This window comes from Salvelinus alpinus, chromosome 25, assembly GCF_045679555.1.
Source record: "Salvelinus alpinus chromosome 25, SLU_Salpinus.1, whole genome shotgun sequence".
NCBI lineage: Eukaryota > Metazoa > Chordata > Actinopteri > Salmoniformes > Salmonidae > Salvelinus > Salvelinus alpinus.
The window spans coordinates 25,569,984-25,593,977 of NC_092110.1; the positions used below are offsets into that span (position 1 = coordinate 25,569,984).

Here is a 23,994-nt window from a genome sequence, read left to right on the forward strand (position 1 = left end):
TGTAATGTTAGTTTTTCGAATGCATAGGAGTCATTAAGCTCACTGAATCACCTCATGACTAGAATATACTGCTACGCTACACATTACAGGCATTGGTTTCTCCTCAGCCTCTATAGACTATAGCAGAAACACAGCTCTTCTCTCTCAGGAGAGCCTTCTAGAAAGGGTTTGAGGACATATAAATGAAATTGGATACAGTCTGGTGGGTTTCCTCTACCTCTGTCTAGTCATTGTCTAGAGAATATCCAGATGAGCTGTAAGACTCAACCCTCCAGAATATCCACATACTCTACTGCTCATGTACAGTGCTTACTTTATTTTCCAAGCATTTGTTTTAAAGATCACTCTCTCCCCTTCTGTCAGTTAACTAAACCAGGTAGTAGTATTAATGTCACCATGTTGACCTTCACAGCTGAAAGGATTTGTTTATTTTCTGAGTGTGTTGTGATGACTTCTCCCAACGTATTTGGGGGTGGCATGGTGTTGAGGGGCTAACGGTAGGGGATGTGTTTTGGAGTTCAGGGCTGGGTATTTGAGAGAAGGAATGGAGGAGGCGGCCCAACATGGAGACAGACTGTGTTCCTTCCAATCATTGTCTGTGGCCACAGAGCCTTCTATCCAAGGCACATGCAAAGTAGAGCAAGGTTCACCAGTACTGTTGTTTTCCTTATTAACAGCCTCCTAGAGGTGGCTCTGTCGCACTGTTGTCCCACTGTGATATTTACTCCCTTATCCAGCTCTCCTGACTGCTACTGAATATCAGTATGGTCAGGGACATGACCCGGACCTTAAAATGTCATGATGAAATGGCATCTCAATCTTTTCTCTCCTCTCTTGTTGCAGGACGCCCCTGACTGGGATCAGTGACTTCACCAGCACCAAGAATAAGATCATTCAGCTGTGTCTGGACCTCACCACCACAGTTCAACAGGTCGGCATGTTGCTCTCTCGCTGGCTCTACCTCCACTCTCCCTTCTTCTCCACCCCTCTCTCTTGCTCCAGATCCCTCTCAACAGTGTACATGCAGCATGCCCCTGGAAAAGTCACACCATAGCTCTTTCCACTCAGGGCATCCTGGCCTGAGGGCAGACACATGTAGGATTAGGTCGTGGGGCAGGGGGTTATGAACATCGCAAGCCTGCTTCTGCTGTTTTGTTTTTGGTCTGCCCCCCCCCCCCCCCTCAGGTTAGCTGAGGAGACCCCAACCATGGTGGAGTTTTAACGGCAATTGCAGCCACTGAGTTTACACTTTAATGAAAATCTCTGGCGCTCTTTTAAAAGCATCTGCCAACATTATGCGTGCTGCATTATTCCCCCGGCCATGTGGTTTCTGTTTGCCTGCTGCAAGATGTTCACAGCGGGAGGGCATACTTTCTGTGTGTACGTCCTGTGGAGGGTTAATGCACAGTGGGTTGAGGAGGTGGTACATCGGTCTACTTCACTGACACACATTAGATGTTTACCTCTCCTTCACTGACACACATTAGATGTTTACCTCTCCTTCACTGACACACATTAGATGTTTACCTCTCCTTCACTGACACACATTAGATGTTTACCTCTCCTTCACTGACACACATTAGATGTTTACCTCTCCTTCACTGACACACATTAGATGTTTACCTCTCCTTCACTGACACACATTAGATGTTTACCTCTCCTTCACTGACACACATTAGATGTTTACCTCTCCTTCACTGACACACATTAGATGTTTACCTCTCCTTCACTGACACACATTAGATGTTTACCTCTCCTTCACTGACACACATTAGATGTTTGTTTGATTTGACCATGGGTTGTCGGGTTCTATTTTTATCAGATTTATAGAATTAATATTTCCAATTTGTTGTCCGAACTGGTTATGTAAGAGTCAGCTCTGAAAGAAAACAAACGAAGCCAGTTAAAAACCCAAGCAGAGGCAAAGTGCCTGGCTGCTTTTTGACCGTTTCTTTCCCCAGGGCATCCCAACAATTGCCAACAGCCTTTACATTTTACACCCATAGTGAAAGTGGCTATTGAGATTGCAGGGTTATTGCATAGGGTAAATTCTGTTCCCAGGGTGCTGATTGCCTTGCCAACGTCTGGGATTTCAAAGCTCAGGTGATTTACTGTGGTGGGTCTCACCCTGGGTGTGGAGGAGGAGTGGGGAGCTGAGTGGAGACATTTCCCACAAAGGTGTTCGAAGTGAAGGGTTTTTGTGTGGCGTGAGCCTTGTACTCCAGGGCTGCCTGTTGCAGCTTTATTGTGGTGTACTGTAGCAGACACCTTGGCCTTGATGGCACTCAGCTGTGAGAGACCCAGGTGGATATGTCTTCAGTCCATCCAGGAGCCACCTTATCCTGTCATAGACACATGCAGGAAGATACCTCCAATGCTCTCACAGACCTATGTATCTGACATAGGCTTTAGACACTCCTGGACTCTCCCAACAGATTTCGGGGAGGTGTTTGTCTGAAAGACCAGGCAGGTGCTGAGGGGGAGTATAACTGTGATTTTTATGGTGTGGGCATGCTTCATGAGGTTACACAGCCTGTTAATGAACCTCCGCCAAGAACAGGGCTTTAAAGATGGTCGATTTATGTCCTTCTGCATGAATGAACTCAATGTATACACACGCAATAAAACAGCAAACATGCAGCCATTGCAGCCACCTCATCTGACCTGTGAGGTCAGAGTTTGCTCTGTCTTCCTGCATAAAGGGTCAAGAAAGGTGTGGGTAACACTCAGTAAAGAGGTGGAGAGACATTGTAGGAGGAAGGGAAGTCTGGAGGGCAGGTCTGAGTCACATGGTGTTTTGATTTCTTGTTCTGTAAGATCCTGTTCATTTGTCCAGTCTGGTCAGCTGTATAACTGGCTCCTTGTTGAACTGGTGTGCCAGCAGCCTTCTCTTTTTGCCACTTCATCGCTCGGCTGGACAAATTGTCTCTGGTTACAGATCAAAGGCTGCAGGGCCGTCTGGGGAGTCATCTGATCCTAGTCTGCTGTGGGAGGACCACCATGGCATGAGGAGGCTGAGGATCGGCTGCTTTACCCAGGGAATCTTTCCTCAGTCTTTCCCTCTGATCTTGGTTTCCATCTGGCTTATGTATGAATACTGCTTCTGTTCTGTTTTTGAAAGTTTGATGCTTCAAGGGATTGTCAAAAAACACAGATCTGAAAGATTATGCCAACGAGGATTATATTCACATTGTGATCATTTGCTACTTTTGATATAAAACAGTCTGCATGTAAGAAAAGCAGTTTATTATGATACTGCTTTTGACCGCAAACCTACTAAATCTGTCTTTTTAGCATATCTGATTTTGGCATGAAAAATGCATTTCAGCTTGATGTATTCATCCAAATATAGACCTATTTATGGCAAAAATATGCCAGTTTCTGATGGAGGTCCTGACAAATTCCTTTCAAAAACACCACACGTCCTTGGCCGTGTTGGAAAGTAATTGAGGGGAAACATTGTTTTGGTACCAAAACTGAAACTGTATTTTATGCTTATTAGTTTCCCTCCATGTTTGTTCTGGTGGTTTTACTAGTTAAAAAATAGTTTTATGTGCATCGGTATCCCAAAAGAAAACATTCAGTACAGTGCAGATCATAAGATGATTCCATAGAGAGAGACTGCTGGAAAAAACTCTTGGCCCTAAAGGACAAACCAGTGCTGTAGTCCTTCTCTGTGGTTTTCACAAATAAGCTGGCAAACCTTGTCCATTCACCCTATCCCAGTCTGCTGTCCCGATGTGCTTCAAGATGGCCACCATTGTTCCTGTACCCAAGAAAGCAAAGGTAACTGAACTAAATGACTATCACCCTGTAGCACTCACTTCTGTCATCATGAAGTGCTTTGAGAGACTAGTCAAGGATCATATCACCTCTACCTTACCTAACATCCTAGACCCACTTCAATTTGCTTACCGCCCCAATAGATCCACAGACGATGCAATTGCCATCACACTGCCCTATCCCATTTGGAAAAGAGGAATACCTATGTAAGAATGCTGTTCATTGACTATAGCTCAGTATTCAGCACCATAGTACCCTCCAAGCTCATCTTTTAAGTTCGAGGCCCTGGGTCTGAACCCCGCCCTCTGCATCTGGATCCTGAACTTCCTGACAGGCTGCCCCCAGGTGGTGAAGGTAGGAAACAACACCACCACTTTGCTGATCCTGAACACTGGGGCCCCACAAGGGTGTGTGCTCAGCCCCCTCCTGTTCACCCATATGACTGTGTGGCCAAGCATCCCTCCAACTCAATCAACAAGTTTGCAGACGACAACAGTGGTAGGCTTGATTACCAACCATGACGAGACAGCCTACAGGGAGGAGGAGAGGGCTCTGGGAGTGTGGTGCCAGGAAAACAACCTCACTCAACGTCAACAAAACAAAGGAGATGATTGTGGACTTCAGGAAACAGCAGAGGGAGCACCTACCTATCCACATCGACGGGACTGCAGTGGAGAAGGTGGAAAGCTTCAAGTTCCTCGGTGTACACATCTATCAAATGTTATTGGTCACATACACGTGTTTAGCAGATGTTATTGCGGGTGTAGCAATGCTCAGACAGTGCAGTAATATTTAACAAGTAATATCTAACAATTTCACAACATATACCCAATACACACAAATTAAAGTAAAGGAATGGAATTAAGAATATATCAATATATGGACGAGCAATGTCAGAGCGGCGTAGAGTAGTATAGAATACATATGAGAAGTAATGCAAGATACTTAAACATTTATTGAAGTGGCCAGTGATTTTAAGTCTATGTATATAGATAGCAGCCTCTGTGCTAGTGATGGCTATTCAACAGTCTGATGGCCACTTGACTGCACCAGGCCACCAGCCGGTCATCTCTCCACGGTACATGGACTCATCGCCGTCGGTGTTGAGACCGACCAGTTGTATCATATGCAAACTTCAGTAGTTTGACAGGTGCAGTTATCGGTGTTGAGGTGAGAACACGTGTCCTTGTGGCCCTCCGGTGCTGAGGGATAAAGAGTCCGAAAAGGTGTTCTCAGCTTCACGTGTTGCGTCCTTTTGATCAGGAAGTCAGTGATCCTCTGACCGATGGAGCCGGATACGTTCAATTGGGAGAGTTTGTCATGTAGCGGTTCTGGGATGATGTTATTCAACGCAGAGCTGAAGTCCACAAACAATATCCTTGCATATGTCTTTCGGTTATCAAGGATGTAGTGTAGGCCCATGTTGACAGTGTCGTCCACAGACCAAGAGAGGTTTTGAGTTTGGACAGTACCAGGCGATCAAAGGTTATGATGACTGAGTTGTTAGAGGATCAAAAGTTAGACGATGAAAGCATGGCAACCCAGTGCTAAACGGTGTTTTGTTTACTGAAGTCAATTAAAAAACTGAAATGGGATTGGATATGGGTTTTTGGTCACCTTGAAGTTAGATGATATGGTTTCTACAGTGTAACACTTTGCCGCCTCCTCTCCAAGTTGTGTTTTCTAGATGCAAGGTTCCCTCATTTACACTACTCTATAGTTTACTGTAACCCCACACCACGTTATGTAATTATATTGTCCCCAAGTTCATATGGAGATGTAATTTGACTCAAAGCTATTTATTTGAGGCCATTCTCCAACTCCCACAGTCCTATATCTGGATCTTTGATTATATCATATTTACTGACTCACTATACTTAGTAAATAAAAACTATCTTTGTGGGGAAAGAACCTCTTCCTGTTGATGGAGTATTGAGAAGGCCGCCTATCTAACATCTGTCTCCTCCTCCACAGGACTATACTGTTTACGAGATGGAGGAAAAGATCCTGGAAGTTGTAAGTATATCTCCTCTCCTTTCTTATGTAAACTTTAGAATGAGTTCCCACCTCCTATGGGAGCACTCAGGAAAAGTCTGTTTGAACGTTTGGGTAGATGTTGATCTCTAATGTTTTATATGGAGATTAGGTGGCATGCTTTCAGCGCAGTCTCCCTCTGAGTTAATAGTGCAGGCAGGGCCATGGGCTTGGGCCCTCTGGTAAAAGAGGCGGCTAAAATACACCCCGGCCATCAATCAGTGTTTCCTGTCCCTGACACTCCAGACTCTACAGCTCACACTGAACTTCCTCCCTCTCAGACACTGTCGGTGAACTCTGCTGCAGGCACTCACACAATAGCTAGATCTCAATCTCTACACTGTTTAGAAGTCTTCTCCATGTTGAACTTGTTGTTCAAATAAGTGCACCAGAAAAACTCTTGTAGTTAGACTTGTAGTTAGACTGGTCCCTATCTATGGTGAATATTCTGAAGTGTGTGAGTAGCATTTCACTGATTCTTGTTTGTTTACAAATTCCTGTCAAGGGATCTAGTTATAGACTTGTGTGGTCAACACAAAATTCAATTAGAGCTAAAATAAGGTTGGTTCAGTGCATCAGTTGGTTTAACTCGTGTCCCATCCGCATCTGTATGTAAGCACAAATGTGTTGTGCGTGTTTTAGGCATGATGCTTGTTACTCGCCTGAAGAAAAAGCAAATTTTCTCAGAGCATCACTAAAATGCCCCCACTAATGATGACAAGGTGGTGAGATTGTCTGTAATGACCTAGAATGGAGAAGAGGGGGTTAGGCGGATCTCCCGCATGTTCTCAGTGCTGTATCTGAAGCTGGAGAACCAGCTAATGTTAACGTTAATGACCCTCACCCCTCGTTTCCCCCCTCTTCCCTGGGGGAGTGTGATAATTGCCCCAGAGTGACTGACTGTTCTTGTCACCTGACTGCCTGGCCAACCTGCCAGCCCACCCCTCTAACACTGACAGCCACAGAAACAACACCTCTTAGGTGACAGGCGGTAGCTACAGAATCACAGTCACGTGACGGGACATTACTGGGTTGGTCGTGTAATCACAGCCATCAGGAAAGCACATCGAGTCACTGGAACAAGCAATGAGATGGATTCATGAGATTCCATTCAATTTTGTTTTCATTCTTTGGGTTGTTTGTTTTGGTTTTCTTGCGTTGCTTAAAAGGATTCCCTCCGATCTTTCTCGTTCCAGTCCAAGGTTCTGAACAGCATCTGTGACCAGACCGTGAGAACCACCTCTGACCCTCTGATGAGCCAATCAGCATGCTTGGATGAAGTTCAGCTCAACAACCTCAAGCCTGGGGAGGGACTGGTGAGGAATGCTGCCTGTTCTCAGTTTAACCCCAAACCATCTGGACTACTAGCTCAGTGTGTCTGGACTACTAGCTCAGTGTGTCTGGACTACTAGCTCAGTGTGTCTGGACTACTAGCTCAGTGTGTCTGGACTACTAGCTCAGTGTGTCTGGACTACTAGCTCAGTGTGTCTGGACTACTAGCTCAGTGTGTCTGGACTACTAGCTCAGTGTGTCTGGACTACTAGCTCAGTGTGTCTGGACTACTAGCTCAGTGTGTCTGGACTACTAGCTCAGTGTGTCTGGACTACTAGCTCAGTGTGTCTGGACTACTAGCTCAGTGTGTCTGGACTACTAGCTCAGTGTGTCTGGACTACTAGCTCAGTGTGTCTGGACTACTAGCTCAGTGTGTCTGGACTACTAGCTCAGTGTGTCTGGACTACTAGCTCAGTGTGTCTGGACTACTGGCTCAGTGTGTCTGGACTACTGGCTCAGTGTGTCTGGACTACTGGCTCAGTGTGTCTGGACTACTGGCTCAGTGTGTCTGGACTACTGGCTCAGTGTGTCTGGACTACTGGCTCAGTGTGTCTGGACTACTGGCTCAGTGTGTCTGGACTACTAGCTCAGTGTGTCTGGACTACTAGCTCAGTGTGTCTGGACTACTAGCTCAGTGTGTCTGGACTACTAGCTCAGTGTGTAAGAAAGTTGAGCACCAGACAAGTTCAAACCGTCTCACAAATGATAATTCATGTATTTGTACAGGGTATGTACATCAAATCCACCTATGATGGACTTCATGTCATCACGGGCACCACAGAGCATGTAAGTATAATGGCCACAGAGGAATACTTGAGTATATCCTAGTGAACGCGCCGTCCTAGTGAACACCATCCCTGTGAACACCATCCTAGTCAACGCGCCATGTTTCATTATAAATCCAGTTGGTATAGCAACTCTTAATATTATGCGTAAATACTAGTTGCCAAGTTCTGATGGGGAGACAGTCAGTGGTATAAAGTACTTAAGTAAACATAATTTAAAGTACTACTTATGTAGTTTTTGGGGGTATCTGTATTTTACTATTTATATTTTTGACAACTTTTTAATTTGACTTCAATACATTCCTAAAGAAAATGATGCACTTTTTACTCCATACATTTTCCCTGACACAAAAGGACTTGTTACATTTTGAATGCTTAGCAGGACAGGAAAATAGTGTAATTCACGCACTTATCATGAGAACATTCCTGGTTGTCCTTACTGCCTCTGAACTGGCAGACTCACTAAACACACATGCTTTGTTTGTAAATTATGTCTGAGTGTTAGTGTGCCCCTGGCTATCGGTAAATTACATTTTTTGGGAGCTATCTGGTTTGCTGAATATAAGGAATTTGAAATTACTTTTGATACTTAAGTATATTTAAAACCAAATACTTTTACTTTTACTCAAGTAGGATTTTACTTAGTGACTTTCACTTGAGTCATTTATTTTATTATCTTTACTTTTACTCAACTATGACAATTGGGTAGTTTTTCCACCACTGGGGACAGTTAAGGGTGGGCTTCAAACAGTCCATCTTCTTTCCAACCCACCCTGCCCTCCTCCTCCGATGCGAAGGGTGGTCGAGGGCAGAAGTGTTTACCCCAGAGCAAGGATACCAGTGTAAATGTGTTTATCAAGCAGTGAAGAGAGGGATGGAGTTGTGTATGGGTTGAATAATATAGCTGTTCCCATCTCCGTCATCCATTTTAGAACACAAACTCCAACAGTAAAACATCCTCCTAGTGTTCCTCCTCAGGAACACAGTAATGTGGCAGCGCTAGCTAATACAGCCTAATTATCATGCCTTCCGTCGTTTATCAAACCCTAATTCATCATATATCATGACTCATTAATTGCTTTGACGTTCTCATGCAAAATGTGTCATGTATAATGTGACAACCCATTCATTAAGAAGGGTGTTTGTGTTGTGTAGTCAGAATTATATTGAAGGTATATTTCCTCAGGGGCTTATGAAGTGGGTCTGTTTCGTAACAAGCCCGTACGTGGCACTTCTGACGACAAAGCAAACACAGATAAATGTGTAATTATCCAGGAGCTAATATTACATGTAGGTGATGTCTGTTGGTAGACTAATCTTCTCCTTTGTGTTGTCAGTCCCCGGCGGACATGACTAGGAAGATCCATGGAGGTGACGAGGTGATCCAGGTCAACCAGCAGACAGTGGTGAGCACCCAGCACCTGTTATATCTGACACCTGTCACACACACCACTCCTCCAATTAACTATAGTGCTATAGAAGGGTTGAGACTGTCCACGGCTCACACGTTCACTTAAAACCACACATTTATGTCTTAAGTTAGAATCTGGCCCTTGCAGTTCACTACACAGCTACAGAAGGATATATTGCTGACTCTGTGTGTTGTCAGGTGGGCTGGCAGCTGAAGAACCTGGTGGGGAAGCTGAGAGAGGACCCTAAAGGTGTAGTCCTACTGCTGAAGAAGAGACCTACAGGCACCTGCGGGTTCACACCGGCCCCCCTCAAGAACATGCGTTGGAAACCGCCCATGGCTCAGGTGAACCTTCTAGAGCCCTTCATCTTTTACTTTGATATACTAAGGCAGTGTGATTGTTATTGTTCATATTACCTTTTGTTAAATCTGCCTTATGAGGGAGTAGGGAGATGTGTAACAAGTCTAGACAAGTGTAGGAACCACCCAGAGAGAGGGCTGCAGGGCTGAGGAACACTACTGTACTCTCACAGTGATGATGATGATGTCACTCTTACTGGGTCATCAGTGGCGGCAGCCAGCAGTCTGTGAGTCAGTCTGCAGAGACAGGAGCTAACATCTCCTTCAGTGGTGAGTAGAAGAGAGAGGAACAAATGTCTGCTTTGAGAGTGGTTTGTGTATGTGGTAGTGGTTGTAGAACCAGATCAACATCTGGCAGTAATGTAGGGTGGGAATCATTAGTGATCCATGCTGTATTTATGTGGGTTAGGTTGGCTAGTCGCTAGCGTCCATGGAAGACAAGTCTTTCAGTGGGCCGCTCAATGGTTCAGCTCACAAAGTTCTTGGGTACACCCTCTTTTGAGAAGGTCAAACCCCCTATGATTTGAGTTAGTGGAGACAAGGAGAATGAAGTCTCAGAAGGTCCAGACAAATCCTGTGTTAAATAAGTTATGTAATGGTAATCCAATTCACCACTCTCTCATATGTGGACAATTATGACCTTGCTGAGCTCTTAGCCACAGCCAGGCACCTGAGCCCTGACTGCAGTAACTGGGTCTCCATAGGGAACAATACGCAGTTGTAACCTAACCTGTGCACTGGTCCTGGCACTGCCCTGTCATGCCTCTGGAGGCTTCTTCTGCCCTGGGAAGATCAGATCACATGATATCAAAGCAGAGCTGGTTTCACTTAACAAAGAACCTCTCATCACAAAGATACTGGATCATTCGGGACATGTTCACCGTCGTGTTTGAACAAGGTGTCAGGAATCAAAGTGCCACATCTTGGGTTTTATGATGAGAGAGGTGTCAGTGTGTTTAACAATGATGGAACACAGTGATTCAGGAGTGACACTAGATTCTACAGGTATGCTGTTTATAGGGGAGGAGGAGAGGGTAGACGTACTATGATCTGCTTGATGGCCCTTTACTCAGTACTTTGTTGAAGCACCTTTGGCAGCAATTACAGCCTCGAGTCTTTTTGGATATGACGCTACAAGCTTGGCACACCTGTATTTGGGGAGCTTCTCCCATTCTTCTCTGCAGATCCTCTCAACCTCTGTCAGGTTAGATTGGGAGCATCGCTGCACAGCTATTTTCAGGTCTCTCCAGATATGTTTGATCGGGTTCAAGTCCGGGCTTTGGCTGGGCCAATCAAGGACATTCAGAGACTTGTCCCGAAGCCACTCCTGCGTTGTATTGGTTGTGTGCTTAGGGTTGTTGTCCTGTTGGAATGTGAACCTTCGTCCAGTCTGAGGTCTTGAGCACTCTGGAGCAGGTTTGCATCAAGGATATCTCTGTACTTTGCTCCGTTCATCTTTCCCACAATCCTGACTAGCCTCCCTGCCGCTGAAAACATCCCCACAGAAAGATGCTGCCACCCCCATGCTTCACCATAGGGATGGTGCTAGGTTTCCTCCAGATGTGATGCTTGGCATTCAGGCCAAAGAGTTCAATCTTGGTTTCATTAGACTAAAGAATCTTGTTTCTCATGGTCAGAGTCCTTTAGGTGCCTTTTGGCGAACACCAGGCGGTCTGTTATGTGCCTTTTACTGAGGAGTGGCTTCTGTCTAGCCACTCTACCATAAAGGCCTCATTGGTGGAGTGCTGCGGAGATGGGAGAACTTTCCAGAAGGGCAACCATCTCCACAGAGGAACTCTGGAGCTCTGTCAGTGACCTTTGGGTTTTTGGTCACCTCCCTGACCAAGGCCCTTCTCCCGCGCAGTTTGGCCAGCTCTAGGAAGAGTCTTGGTGGTTCCAAACTTCTTTCATTTAAGAATGATGGAGACTACTGTGTTCTTGGGGACCTTCAATGCTGCAGACATGTTTTGGAACCCTTCCCCAGATCTGTGCCTCAACACAATCCTGTCTCTGAGCTCTATGGACAATTCCTTCGACCTCATGGCTTGTTTTTTTGCTCTGACATGCACTGTCAACTGTGGGACCCTATATAGGCAGGTGTGTGCCTTTCCAAATCATGTCCAATCAATTGAATTTACCGTAGGTGGACTCCAAGTTGTAGAAACATCTCAAGGATGATCAATGGAAACAGGATGCACCTGAGCTAAATTTTCGAGTCTCATAGCAAAGGGTCTGAATACTAATGTAAATATGGTATTTCTGTTTATAGAAAACAGTTTTTTCGCTTTGTAATTATAGGGTATTGTGTGTAGATTGAGGATTTTTTTCATTTAATTTATCAATTCTAGAATAAGGCTGTAATGTAACAATATGTGGAATAAGTGAAGGGGTCTGAATACTTTCCGAATGCACTGTAGATGTAAAGAGACAGGCATGCAGCGATAATGTAGAACCGGTCATATCATGAGCCTTCTCTTTCCTAACAAGTAGTGTTTAAATTGCCATGGCCAGGGAGTGTAAATACAGTTGCAGACAATTTAGATAATAAACCATCAATTTTGGTGATGAATGTTGGAAGTTTAAAAAGACAAACGCAATGAGCTGGAGTAGACAATAGGATGTGACATATGGGAGAAACGCTGTTCCTTGCCAACAAGTTAGTAGATTTCCTAGAAAGTAGATACCTCTTGAGGCATCTATCCATTTGCTGTAGTTATGCTGCTGGCCGTTTGCCCACCAACAGTTACAATAGGTTCTATGAGGGGAGCATTTTCTGACTGAATTATTATAATTTTTTTTCAGAGCACCCCTTCCCTGAACAAACCCCAGTCTCCAGGTTGTTCCACAGACAGTGCCACCAAGAAGGAGAAACCCGCTATCCTGGACCTGTACATCCCCCCTCCCCCCTCGGTACCCTACACCCCACGCTGTGTACCCCTGTAAGTCCTGCACCCCCTTTTCCAATCACTGCCATACACTAGGGTCAGGGGGTTTCCTAGGCATTTAACCAGGCCTAGTCATAAGCATCGAGTACTTTGGGTTCTGTAAAAACTCCTGGCCTAAACCTACACCTCAGGGTGAGTTAGACGTATGTGTGGGTCCCTGTAACCCTGCATTGAGGGAGCCGCGCACCCATAGACAGCCGGCGCTCCATTCTCCAGCTACGTTCTCCTGTTCCGTTTCCCTGCCTTTGAGGTCTGGAAAAGGAGTGTTTCAGCCCCCGATCTCTGGCCTTTCACCCATAAACTCCTACAACAGACCACATTCATCCCGTTCCCCTAGACACGTTATGCAACAGCCTCTGTTTCATCTGCCTCCATCTCTCTCACCGTCTCTCTTTCTCCCTCTGTGTATGGCAGTAACCAGGCTGTTGCTATGTTCAGATGGTGAATCATATTCAACAGGTTGTTGATTTTGTTGTATGAATCTTGAATTTAAGTTTTAGCCATTTATCAGACTCTCATATCCAGAGCAACTTTAGTTAGGGACTGCGCAACAGCATAAAACAAATTGTACTAATTTGATCTCCTTCCTTGTGCTCTCACCTATTTGAAATGGGACGTTAATGCTGATTTATTTTCTTTCCACAGAGAGAGTAAGATCAGCTCTTACTCCAGTATCAATAAGATCAGACCAAAGGGTTCAGAGTCGCCCAATTCCTTCCTGGACCTGGAGAGTCAAAGACGCTTCACCGTCGCAGACTACGACAAGCTGGGCGTGGTCTACCCTATCGAGGCCAATGTCATTCAGCCCAGGATGAGGCAACGCAACACCTCATCTCGTGGTTAGTGTCATACCCCCACAATCACCACACACACACAAGGCCCACTCATTCTAGAATTCAAGCCAATATTCAAAACCAGTGAAAATAACCAAAACAATTCTGTTCTTCCTGCTTAGGTAAGCCACGCCCCCTCTCCATGCCAGTGGATACCTGTCTTGGAGTTGCAGACCCCTATGCCAAGCCCTGGGCACAAGGCCAGAAAGGTAAGAAACGCATGCCAGCCACGCATCTTCTGAGTAATTGCAGAACAACAATTGACAGTAATCAACCAACAGTAAACTAATTGACCACAACCTCAGATTATCCAATTCACACCTTCAACAGTTAAATAATTGAACGCATTGTAGAATTTGCCCCTCCAATGACCTTGGAGGACTGGTACCTCTGCTTAATTTACCAATGAATGAACCATGTGATTAGTGTCAACTGAGAGCCAGAGTTTACTAGAGTACACTAGGGGTTGGAACCACCATTTATTTTTTTCAATTTCACTGTTTAAACCTTCAAAATAAAGTTATGAAACGGTTCGAACCAAAAAAAAGTATCGGTTTATATCTTTTCGATTCCTTTTTAAACCTCTGAAATCGATTTATTTTTTAACAGCTAGCTTGACATTAAATTACTTAACCAATCAGTGCGGAAAGAGCAGCTTAGGAGCGGGCAAGCAATAGTTGTTTAAATGCGCGATGGACAGACAAGTTTAGGGTGGGGAGAAAGTGAGAGAGGGTGGTGGAGGAGGCTTGGCCTGAAGCGCTGGGCATCTTGTTATGACATGCATAACTGAATTAGGCCCACAGAAATATGCCTACGGAGTGGAGGCTTCTATGGAGGACTTTTGAACGTCTTTGAACTTCCGAGAGTTGGCCTAACGTTGGACCAGAGCTAGCTAGCTAACAAGCTTGTGTGTGCAGAGCGGTACCTGAATTAAAAACACGTATTTTTCGTAGTTAATAAATCCAATGTGAAACAGCTATAGTACCTTGATTTAACTTTTTCAATGCTAGTTCATTCTTCTGTAATTAAAAAATCTCTCCCTAATTTCTGAATCACGCTACAGTAGCCAATGCTTCTGAGGGGGAGGCGCAGGTAGCCTAAACATGCACAAACACTGGCAAAGATTTTCAGTTGGCAGGCAGTAAGTTTGGGTGGTATCCAGATTTTCATATCCTCATACGTCCTTCTCTCACGCTGGTATTTACGTTATTACTAGCTTAGTACACAAGGGGGCGCCAAAAACTTTAAAAGGCCATTGGGCGTCTAATACCAGAATGCTTACACAATTTCCATGAAGGCTGCCAGCTAAATATGCTAACGAGCGCAAACTAAAATAAACAAATTGCAAAGACAGGCAATCCAAATAATTAAGTTATACATATATATAGGTAGGAGCTACTGAATGTCATTTTTGGTGTGTTTGGATATTTAAAAGCAAATGTGAACAAGACACATTGTGCAAATGAACAAAGTTTTGATCCATGCTTGTCTAAAATAATAACAGTACTGTGTACACAATGTCTTTGTGGAGTCGCTAGGGCAATGGGCCTGTCTGTTCTGCTCAGAGGAGATGGGGGAGGAGCAGTCGGGCCCAGAACGCAGAGAAAAACGCAAGGAAATCAAGCTGCAGTGGCAGAGCTCATTGAAAGGATTACTTCTCAAACACAACAGAAAGCTAACACTATGATGCTACGTGAACCATGTTCCCGCAAATGTATTTAGGCATTGAGCAAATTTCAGGTCTGCTGAGTGCGAACTTGAACGTTGTGAAACATTTGTAGAACAACTAAAGTTACATTAATAACTCTAAATGAAGCATATAGGAGGAGTACCTATTTCTCTGTAAACCGATCAACACAGAATAGCTGCAGGTGCGCACTCCCTCAAATCGTTTGGAGAAAATATCCTTTCTATTTCATTCAGCTTTGTTCAATTGTGTTCTTCATACTAGAAAATAATGCCATGTAATTCTGAGCAAATTTTGTCTGCTAAATGAACTAGTGTAGCCCACAGCCATTTGGCATAGCCAGATCAGGACCTAACATAAGGACAACTCAGAGTATGCTATTCTGTTCTTCTGAAATAGATGCCATTTTCTACATATCATGCTTCTTTAAACCTGTCTAAAATAAATAATGGATTTATTATGAAGGTGTAGGCTATATTACATGGATTTATTAGACTTTTTAAAATGTAGACATTCCAAAGGTCTGCATCAGTAGATTGTAGGCTATGCGTGGAAGCCAGGAGATGCTAAATGTGTATGTTAAATAACATCAATTACTGTGAGAAGGACATTTGGTTGACAATCACCGGCACACACAATTTTGTGACCGCCACAGCCCTACACGGATTATATAGAGCTGGCTTCTCTGTTTTTTGGGCAGTACAGCGCAGCTACGTCTGGTAAGACGAGAGGTGGGGTTGTCTATTTGTCAGTAACTGCTGGTGCACAATGTCTAATATTAAAGAAGTCTCGATGTATTGCTCGCCTGCGGTAAAATACCTCATGATAAGCTGTAGACCACACCATCTACCAAGAGTTCACATCTATATTTTTCGTAGCTGTCTATTTACCACCACAAACACATGCTGGCTCTAAGACCGCACTCAATAAGCTGTATAAGACCATAAGCAAACAAGAAAATGCTCATCCAGAAGTGGCGCTCCTAGTGGCCAGGGACTTTAATGCAGGAAAACTTAAATCCGTTTGACCTCATTTTTACCAGCATGTCACATGTGCAACCATAGAAGAAAAAAAAACTCTAGACCACCTTTACTCCACACGCAGAGATGTATACAAACCTCTTCCTCACCCTCCATTTGGCAAGTCTGACCATAATTATATCCTCCTGATTCCTGCTTACAAGCAAAAACTAAAGCAGGAAGTACCAGTGACTCGCTCAATATGGAAGTGGTCAGATGATGTGGATGTTACGCAACAGGACTGTTTTGCTAGCACAGACTGGAATATGTTCCGGGATTCATCCAATGGCATTGGAGTATACCACCTCAGTCACCAGCTTCATCAATAAGTGAATTGACGACGTCGTCCGCACAGTGACCGTATGTACACTTCCCAACCAGAAGCCATGGATTACAGGCAACATCCGCACCGAGCTAAAGGCTAGAGCGTCCGCTTTCAAGGAGCGGGGCACTAATCCGGACGCTTATATGAAATCCCGCTATGCCCTCAGACGAACCATCAAACAGGCAAAGCATCAAAACAGGACTAAGATTGAATCGTACTACACCGGCTCTGACGCTCGTCGGATGTGGCAGGGCTTAAAAACCATAACGGACTACAAAGGGAAACCCAGCCGCGAGCTGCCCAGTAACGCAAGCCTACCAGACGAGCTAAATACCTTTTTTATGCTCGCTTTGAGGCAAGAAAAACTGAAGCTTGCATGAGAGCACCAGCTGTTCCGGACGACTGTGTGATTACGCTCCCCGTAATCGATGTGAGCAATACCTTTAAACAGGTCAATATTCACAAAGTCGCGGGTCCAGTCGGATTACCAGAACATGTAGTCAAAGCATGCGCAGACCAATTGGCAAGTGTCTTCACTGCCATTTTTCACCTCTCCATGGCCGAGTCTTTAATACCTACATGTTTCAAACCGACAACCATAGTCCCTGTGCCCAAGATAGGGAAGGTAACCTGCCTAAATGATTCCCACCCCGTAGTCCTCACATTGGTAGCCATGAAGTGCTTTGAAAGGCTGGTCATGGCTCACATAAACCATTATCCCAGAAACCCTAGACCCACCCTAATTTGCATACCACCCCAACAGGTCCACAGATGATGCAATCTCTATTGCACTCAACACTTCCCTTTCCCACCTGGACAAAATGAACACCTACAGTTGAAGTCGGAAGTTTACATACACCTTAGCCAAATACCTTAACTCAGTTTTTCACTATTCCTGACATTTTAATCATAGTAAAAATTCCCTGTCTTAGGTCAGTTAGGATCACCACTTTATTTTAAGAATGTGAAGTGTCAGAATAATAGTAGAGAATAATTTATTTCAGCTTTTATTTCTTTCATCACATTCCCAGTGGGTCAGAAGTTTACATACACTCACTTAGTATTGGTAGCGTTGCCTTTAAATTGTTTAACTTGGGTCAAACAGTTTGGGTAGACTTACATAAGTTGGGTGAATTTTGGCCCATTCCTCCTAACAGAGCTGGTATAACTGAGTCAGATTTGTAGGCCTCCTTGCTCGCACACGCTTTTTCAGTTCTGCCCATAAATTTTCGATAGGATTGAGTCAGCGCTTTGTGATTGCCACACCAATACCTTGACGTTGTTGTCCTTAAGCCATTTTGCATCCACCTTGGAAGTATGCTTGGGATCATTGTCCATTTGTAAGACCCATTTGTGACCAAGCTTTAACTTCCTGACTGATGTCTTGAGATGTTGCTTCAATATATCCACATAATTTTCCTACCTCATGATGCCATCTATTTTGTGCACCAGTCCCTCTTGCAGCAAAGCACCCCCACAACATGATCCTGCCACCCCCGTGCTTCAAGATTGGGATTGTGTTCTTCGGCTTGCAAGCGGCCCCCTTTTTCCTCCAAACATAACGATGGTCATTATGGCCAAACAGTTCTATTTTTGTTTCATCACACCAGAGGACATATAGCCTCGTTATTGTTATGTACCTGTCTTGTGTTACCTTGTGATGTATTGTATTTTTTTAAAACTTAAGTTAATTTAGTAAATATTTTAACTTTCTTGAACTGCATTGTTGGTTAATGGCTTATAAGTAAGCATTTCACAGTAAGGTCTACACCTGTTGTATTCAGCGCATGTGACAAATATGCTGTAGACTATTTGTTAGTATACATGCATTCTGAAAGTATTCAGACCCCTTGACTTTTCCCACTTTTTTTTAACGTTACAGCCTTATTCTAAAATTGATTAAATTAAATCCTCATCAATCTACACACAATAGCCCATAATGACAAAGTGAAAACAGGTTTTTAGGAATGTTTGCAAATTTATTAAAAAAACTGATCCTTATTTACATAAGTTTTCAGACTCTTTGCTATGAGACTCGAAATTTGAGCTCAGGTGCATCCTGTTTCCATTGATCATCCTTGATGTTTCTACAACTTGCTTGGAGTTCACCTGCAGTAAATTAAATTGATTGGACATGATTTGGAAATGCACACACCTGTCCATATAAGGTCCCACAGTTGACAGTGCATGTCAGAGCAAAAACCAAGCCGTGAGGTCGAAGGAATTGTCGTAGAGCTCCGAGACAGGATTGTGTCGAGGCACAGATCTGGAGAAGGGTACCAGAACATTTCTGCAACATTGAAGGTCCCCAAGAACACAGTGGCCTCCATTCTTAAATGGAAGAAGTTTGGAACTACCAAGACTCTTCCTAGGGCTGGGCGCCATGCCAAATTGCACAATCGGGGGAAAAGGGCCTTGGTCAGGGAGGAGAACCCCATGGTCACTCTGACAGAGCTCCAGAGTACCTCTGTGGAAATGGGAGAACCTTCCAGAAGGACAACCATCTCTGCAGCACTCCACCAATCAGGCCTTTTATGGTAAGGTGGTCAGACGGAAGCCACTCCTCAGTGAAAGGCACATGACAGCCCACTTGGAGTTTGCCAAAAGGCACCTAAAGGACTCTGACCATGAGAAACAAGATTCTCTGGTCTGATGAAACCGAGATTTAACTCTTTGGACTGAATGCCAAGCATCACATCTGGAGGAAACCTGGCACCATCCCTACGGTGAAGCATGGTGGTGGCTGCATCATGCTGTGGGGATGTTTTTCAGGGACTGGGAGAATAGTCAGGATCGAGGGAAAGATGAAGGGAGCAAAGTACAGAGATCCTTGATGAAGACCTGCTCCAGAGCTCTCAGGACCTCAGACTGGGGTGAAGGTTCGGCAGGTAGCCTAGTGGTTAGAGTGTTGGGCAATAACCGAAAGGTTGCTGGATCGAATCCCCAAGCTGACAAGGTAAAAATCTGTCGTTCTGCCCCTGAACAAGGCAGTTAACCCACTGTTCCCCAGTAGACCGTTGTTGTAAATAAGAATTTGTGCTTATCTGACTTGCCTAGTTAAATAAAGGTTACATTTCAAAAAATAAATTCCAACAGGACAATGGCCCTAAGCACTCAGCCAAGACAACGGAGGAGTGGCTTCGGGGCAAGTCTCATTGTCTTTGAGGAGCCCAGACAGAGCCCACACTTGAACCTGATCTAACGTCTCTGAGAGACCTGAAAATAACTGTGCAGTGACCCTCCCCATCCAACCTGACAGAGCTTGAGAGGATCTGCGGAGAAGGGGAGAAATACCCCAAATACCGGTGTGCCAAGCTTGTAGCGTCATACCCAAGAAGACTTGAGGCTGTAATCGCTGTCAAAGGTGCTTCAACAAAGTACTGAGTAAAGGGTCTGAATACTCTACTTTATTAAAATATATTTGTCATTATGGGGTATTCTGTGTAGATTTGATGAGGGGGAAAAAACTATTCAATACGTTCTAGAATAAATCTGTAACGTAACATGTGGAAAAAGTCAAGGGGTCTGAGTACTTTCCAAATTCACTGTACAGTCGTGGCCAAAAGTTTTGAGAATGACACAAATATTAATTTCCACATTTTGCTGCTTCAGTGTCTTTAGATATTTTTGTCAGATGTTACTATGGAATACTGAAGTATAATTACAAGCATTTCATAAGTGTCAAAGGCTTTTGTTGCATCAACTTCGTGTAATTGTCAATGAGTCAATATTTGCAGTGTTGACCCTTCTTTTTCAAGACCTCTGAAATCCGCTCTGGCATGCTGTCAATTAACTTCTCGGGCACATCCTGACTGATGTTAGCCCATTCTTGCATAATCAATGCTTGGCGTTTGTCAGAATTAGTGGGGTTTTGTTTGTCCACCCGCCTCTTGAGGATTGCCCACAAGTTCTCAATGGGATTAAGGTCTAGGATGTTTCCTGGCCATGGACCCAAAATATTGATGTTTTGTTCCCCGAGGCACTTAGTTATCACTTTGCCTTATGGCAAGGTGCTCCATCATGCTGGAAAAGGCATTGTTCGTCACCAAACTGTTCCTGGATGGTTGGGAGAAGTTGCTCTCGGAGGATGTGTTGGTACCATTCTTTATTCATGGCTGTGTTCTCAGGTAAGATTGTGAGTGAGCCCACTCCCTTGGCTGAGAAGCAACCCCACACATGAATGGTCTCAGGATGCTTTACTGTTGGCATGACACAGGACTGATGGTAGCGCTCACCTTATCTTCTCCGGACAAGCTTTTTTTCCGGATGCCCCAAACAATCGGAAAGGGGATTCATCAGAGAAAATGACTTTACCCCAGTCCTCAGCAGTCCAATCCCTGTACCTTTTGCAGAATATCAGTCTGTCCCTGATGATTTTCCTGGAGAGAAGTGGCTTCTTTGCTGCCCTTCTTGACACCAGGCCATCCTCCAAAAGTCTTCGCCTCACTGTGTGTGCAGATGCACTCACACCTGCCTGCTGCCATTCCTGAGCAAGCTCTGTACTGGTGGTGTCCCGATCCCACAGCTGAATCACCTTTAGGAGATGGTCCTGGCGCTTGCTGGACTTTCTTGGGTGCCCTGAAGCCTTCTTCACAACATTTGAACCGCTCTCAATGAAGTTCTTGATGATCCGATAAATGGTTGATTTAGGTGCAATCTTACTGGCAGCAATATCCTTGCCTGTGAAGCCCTTTTTGTGCAAAGCAATGATGACGGCACCTGTTTCCTTGCAGGTAACCATGGTTGACAGAGGAAGAACAATGATTCCAAACACCACCCTCCTTTTGAAGCTTCCAGTCTGTTATTCGAACTCAATCAGCATGACGGAGTGATCTCCAGCCTTGTCCTCGTCAGCACTCACACCTGTGTTAACGAGAGAATCACTGACATAATGTCAGCTGGTCCGTTTTGTGGCAGAGCTGAAATGCAGTGTAAATGTTTTTTGGGGATTCAGTTAATTTGCATGGCAAAGAGGGACTTTGCAATTCATCTAATCACTTCATAACATTTTGGAGTATATGCAAATTGCCATCATACAAACTGAGGCAGCAGAGTTTGAAAGTTAATATTTGTGTCATTCTCAAAACTTTTGGCCATGACTGTATATGTCAAGTTGCATCCCTGTCTCACCCCACAGCCCTGTGGAAAGATTTTTTGGGGGATCATATTAACTGCATAAATAATGTTATGTTTTTCCCCTAACACTGCTTACCGTCAATTTGTATAGCAGACCCTCATGCAAAATTGAGTCAAGCTTTTTTGAAATCAACAAAGCATGAGAAGACTTTGCCTTTGTTTTGGTTTTTGTCAATTAGGGTGTGCAGAGTGAATACGTGGGCTGTCAAAGTAATTGGGTAAAAAGCCAATTTGACAATTGCACAGTACATTGTTTTCACTGAGGAAATGTACAAGTGTGCTGGTCGGAAAATTCTTGGCATTATCATTAAGGTTGCTGTTGACGCAAATCCCATGGTAGTTATTGGGGTCACATTTGTCTCCACTTTTGTGGATTGGGGTGATCAGTCCATGGTTCCAAATATTGGGGGAAATGTCAGAGCTGAGGATGTTAGTTTAATTGTAGCCAATTGGAATTTGTGGTCTGTATATTTTATCATTTATTTTAGGATACCATCAACTCCACAGGCCTTTTTGGGTTGGAGGGTTTGTATTTTGTCCTGTAATTGGAGAATCCAGTGGGTTCTGGTAGCCTGTGATAGCTGATTATAAGATTTGTAATTTATCATGTATATGTTTTTGCTGTTTGTTCTTTGTTATAGGGCCAAAAAGATTGGAGAAGTGGTTTATCCATGCATCTCTGTTGGATAGACAACTCTTCGTATTGTTTGTTTAGTGTGTTCCAATTTTTCCTGAAGTGATTAGATAATATGGATTCTTCATTTGAGCTGTATGGATTTGACATTGAGCTGATTTCTGACGTGCCGTTCCATTTTCCGTAGTGTATTTCTTTATTGTTTTAGTAATTCACCATAGTGGAGGTGTAGACTCAGGTTTTCTTGGTCTCTGGTTGGATAGTTTTCTCAATTTCTTACATTCTTTATCAAACCATTTGTCATTGTTTTTCATTTTATTAGGCTGTCTACTTGACATTTTTAGATTTGATAGGGAAGCTAAAGGTCAAATATACTGTTTAGGCTTTATACTGCCAAGTTTACACATTCTCTATTACAATGAAATGTTTTGTCCAGGAAGTTGTCTAAACGGGATTGAATTCGTTTTTGCCTATTTTTTGGTAGGTTTCTACACTACTTCCCTTCCACCTATAGTATTTCTTAATACTGTGCAGTTTCTTTGGCCCTTTTTGAGTATTGCTCTGTTCAAGTAGTAACTAGCTAGCCATTTCACATCGGTTACACCAGCCTAATCTCGGGAGTTGATAGGCTTGAAGTCATAAACGGCTCAATGCTTGAAGCATTGCGAAGAGCTGCTGGCAAAACGCACGAATGTGCTGTTTGAATGAATGCTTACGAGCCTGCTGCTGACTGAGCGATAGTAGGCAGACTGCTCTATCAAATATCAAATCATAGACTTAATTATAACATAACACACAGAAATACGAGCCTTTGGTCATTAATATGATCAAATCCAGAAACTATCATTTCGAAAACAAAACGTTTATTCTTTCAGTGAAATACGGAACCGTTCCGTATTTTATCTAACGGGTGGCATCCATAAGTCTAAATATTCCTGTTACATTGCACAACCTTCAATGTTATGTCATAATTACGTAAAATTCTGGCAAATTAATTCGCAACGAGCCAGGCGGCCCAAACTTGCATATACCCTGACTCTGCGTGCAATGAACGCAAGAGAAGTGACAAAAGTTCACCTGGTTAATATTGCTTGCTAACCTGGATTTCTTTTAGCTAAATATGCAGGTTTAAAAATATATACTTCTGTGTATTGATTTTAAGAAAGGCATTGATGTTTATGGTTAGGTACATTTGTGCAACGATTGTGCTTTTTTTTCTGCAAATGCGCTTTTGTTAAATCATCCTCCATTTGGTTAAGTTGGCTGTCTTTGTTAGGAAGAAATAGTCTTCACAGTTCGCAACGAGCCAGGCGGCCCAAACTGCTGCATATACCCTGACTCTGTTGCAAGAGAAGTGACACAATTACCCTAGTTAAAATAAATTAATGTTAGCAGGCAATATGAACTAAATATGCAGGTTTAAAAATATATGCTTGTGTATTGATTTTAAGAAAGGCATTGATGTTTATGGTTAGGTACACGTTGGCGCAACGACAATCCTTTTTCGCGAAAGCGCACCGCATCGATTATATGCAACGCAGGACGCGCTAGATAAACTAGTAATATCATCAACCATGTGTAGTTAACTAGTGATTATGATTGATTGTTTTTTATAAGATACGCTTAATGCTAGCTAGCAACTTACCTTGGCTTCTTATTGCATTCGCGTAACAGGCAGGCTCCTTGTGGAGTGCAATGTATGGCAGGTGG

The 23,994-nt window shown here is 43.8% G+C and overlaps 1 protein-coding gene across 4 annotated transcripts in view; it reads left to right on the top strand.

Annotated features, from left to right (window-relative positions):
• Positions 1-23,994, top strand: part of LOC139553732 (connector enhancer of kinase suppressor of ras 3-like) — a 72,628-nt gene that overhangs the window by 23,383 nt on the left and 25,251 nt on the right. For 3 of the 4 annotated variants that reach the window (XM_071366343.1, XM_071366342.1, XM_071366345.1), the window contains 9 exons: positions 844-931; positions 5,758-5,799; positions 7,014-7,133; positions 7,876-7,935; positions 9,272-9,340; positions 9,544-9,690; positions 12,508-12,644; positions 13,296-13,489; positions 13,606-13,692. In XM_071366343.1, the coding sequence (XP_071222444.1) occupies positions 844-931; positions 5,758-5,799; positions 7,014-7,133; positions 7,876-7,935; positions 9,272-9,340; positions 9,544-9,690; positions 12,508-12,644; positions 13,296-13,489; positions 13,606-13,692 (944 nt within the window). Of the gene's footprint in view, positions 1-843; positions 932-3,009; positions 3,787-5,757; positions 5,800-7,013; positions 7,134-7,875; positions 7,936-9,271; positions 9,341-9,543; positions 9,691-12,507; positions 12,645-13,295; positions 13,490-13,605; positions 13,693-23,994 lie in introns of those variants that run through there. The other variant, XM_071366344.1, reaches the window with a different exon arrangement.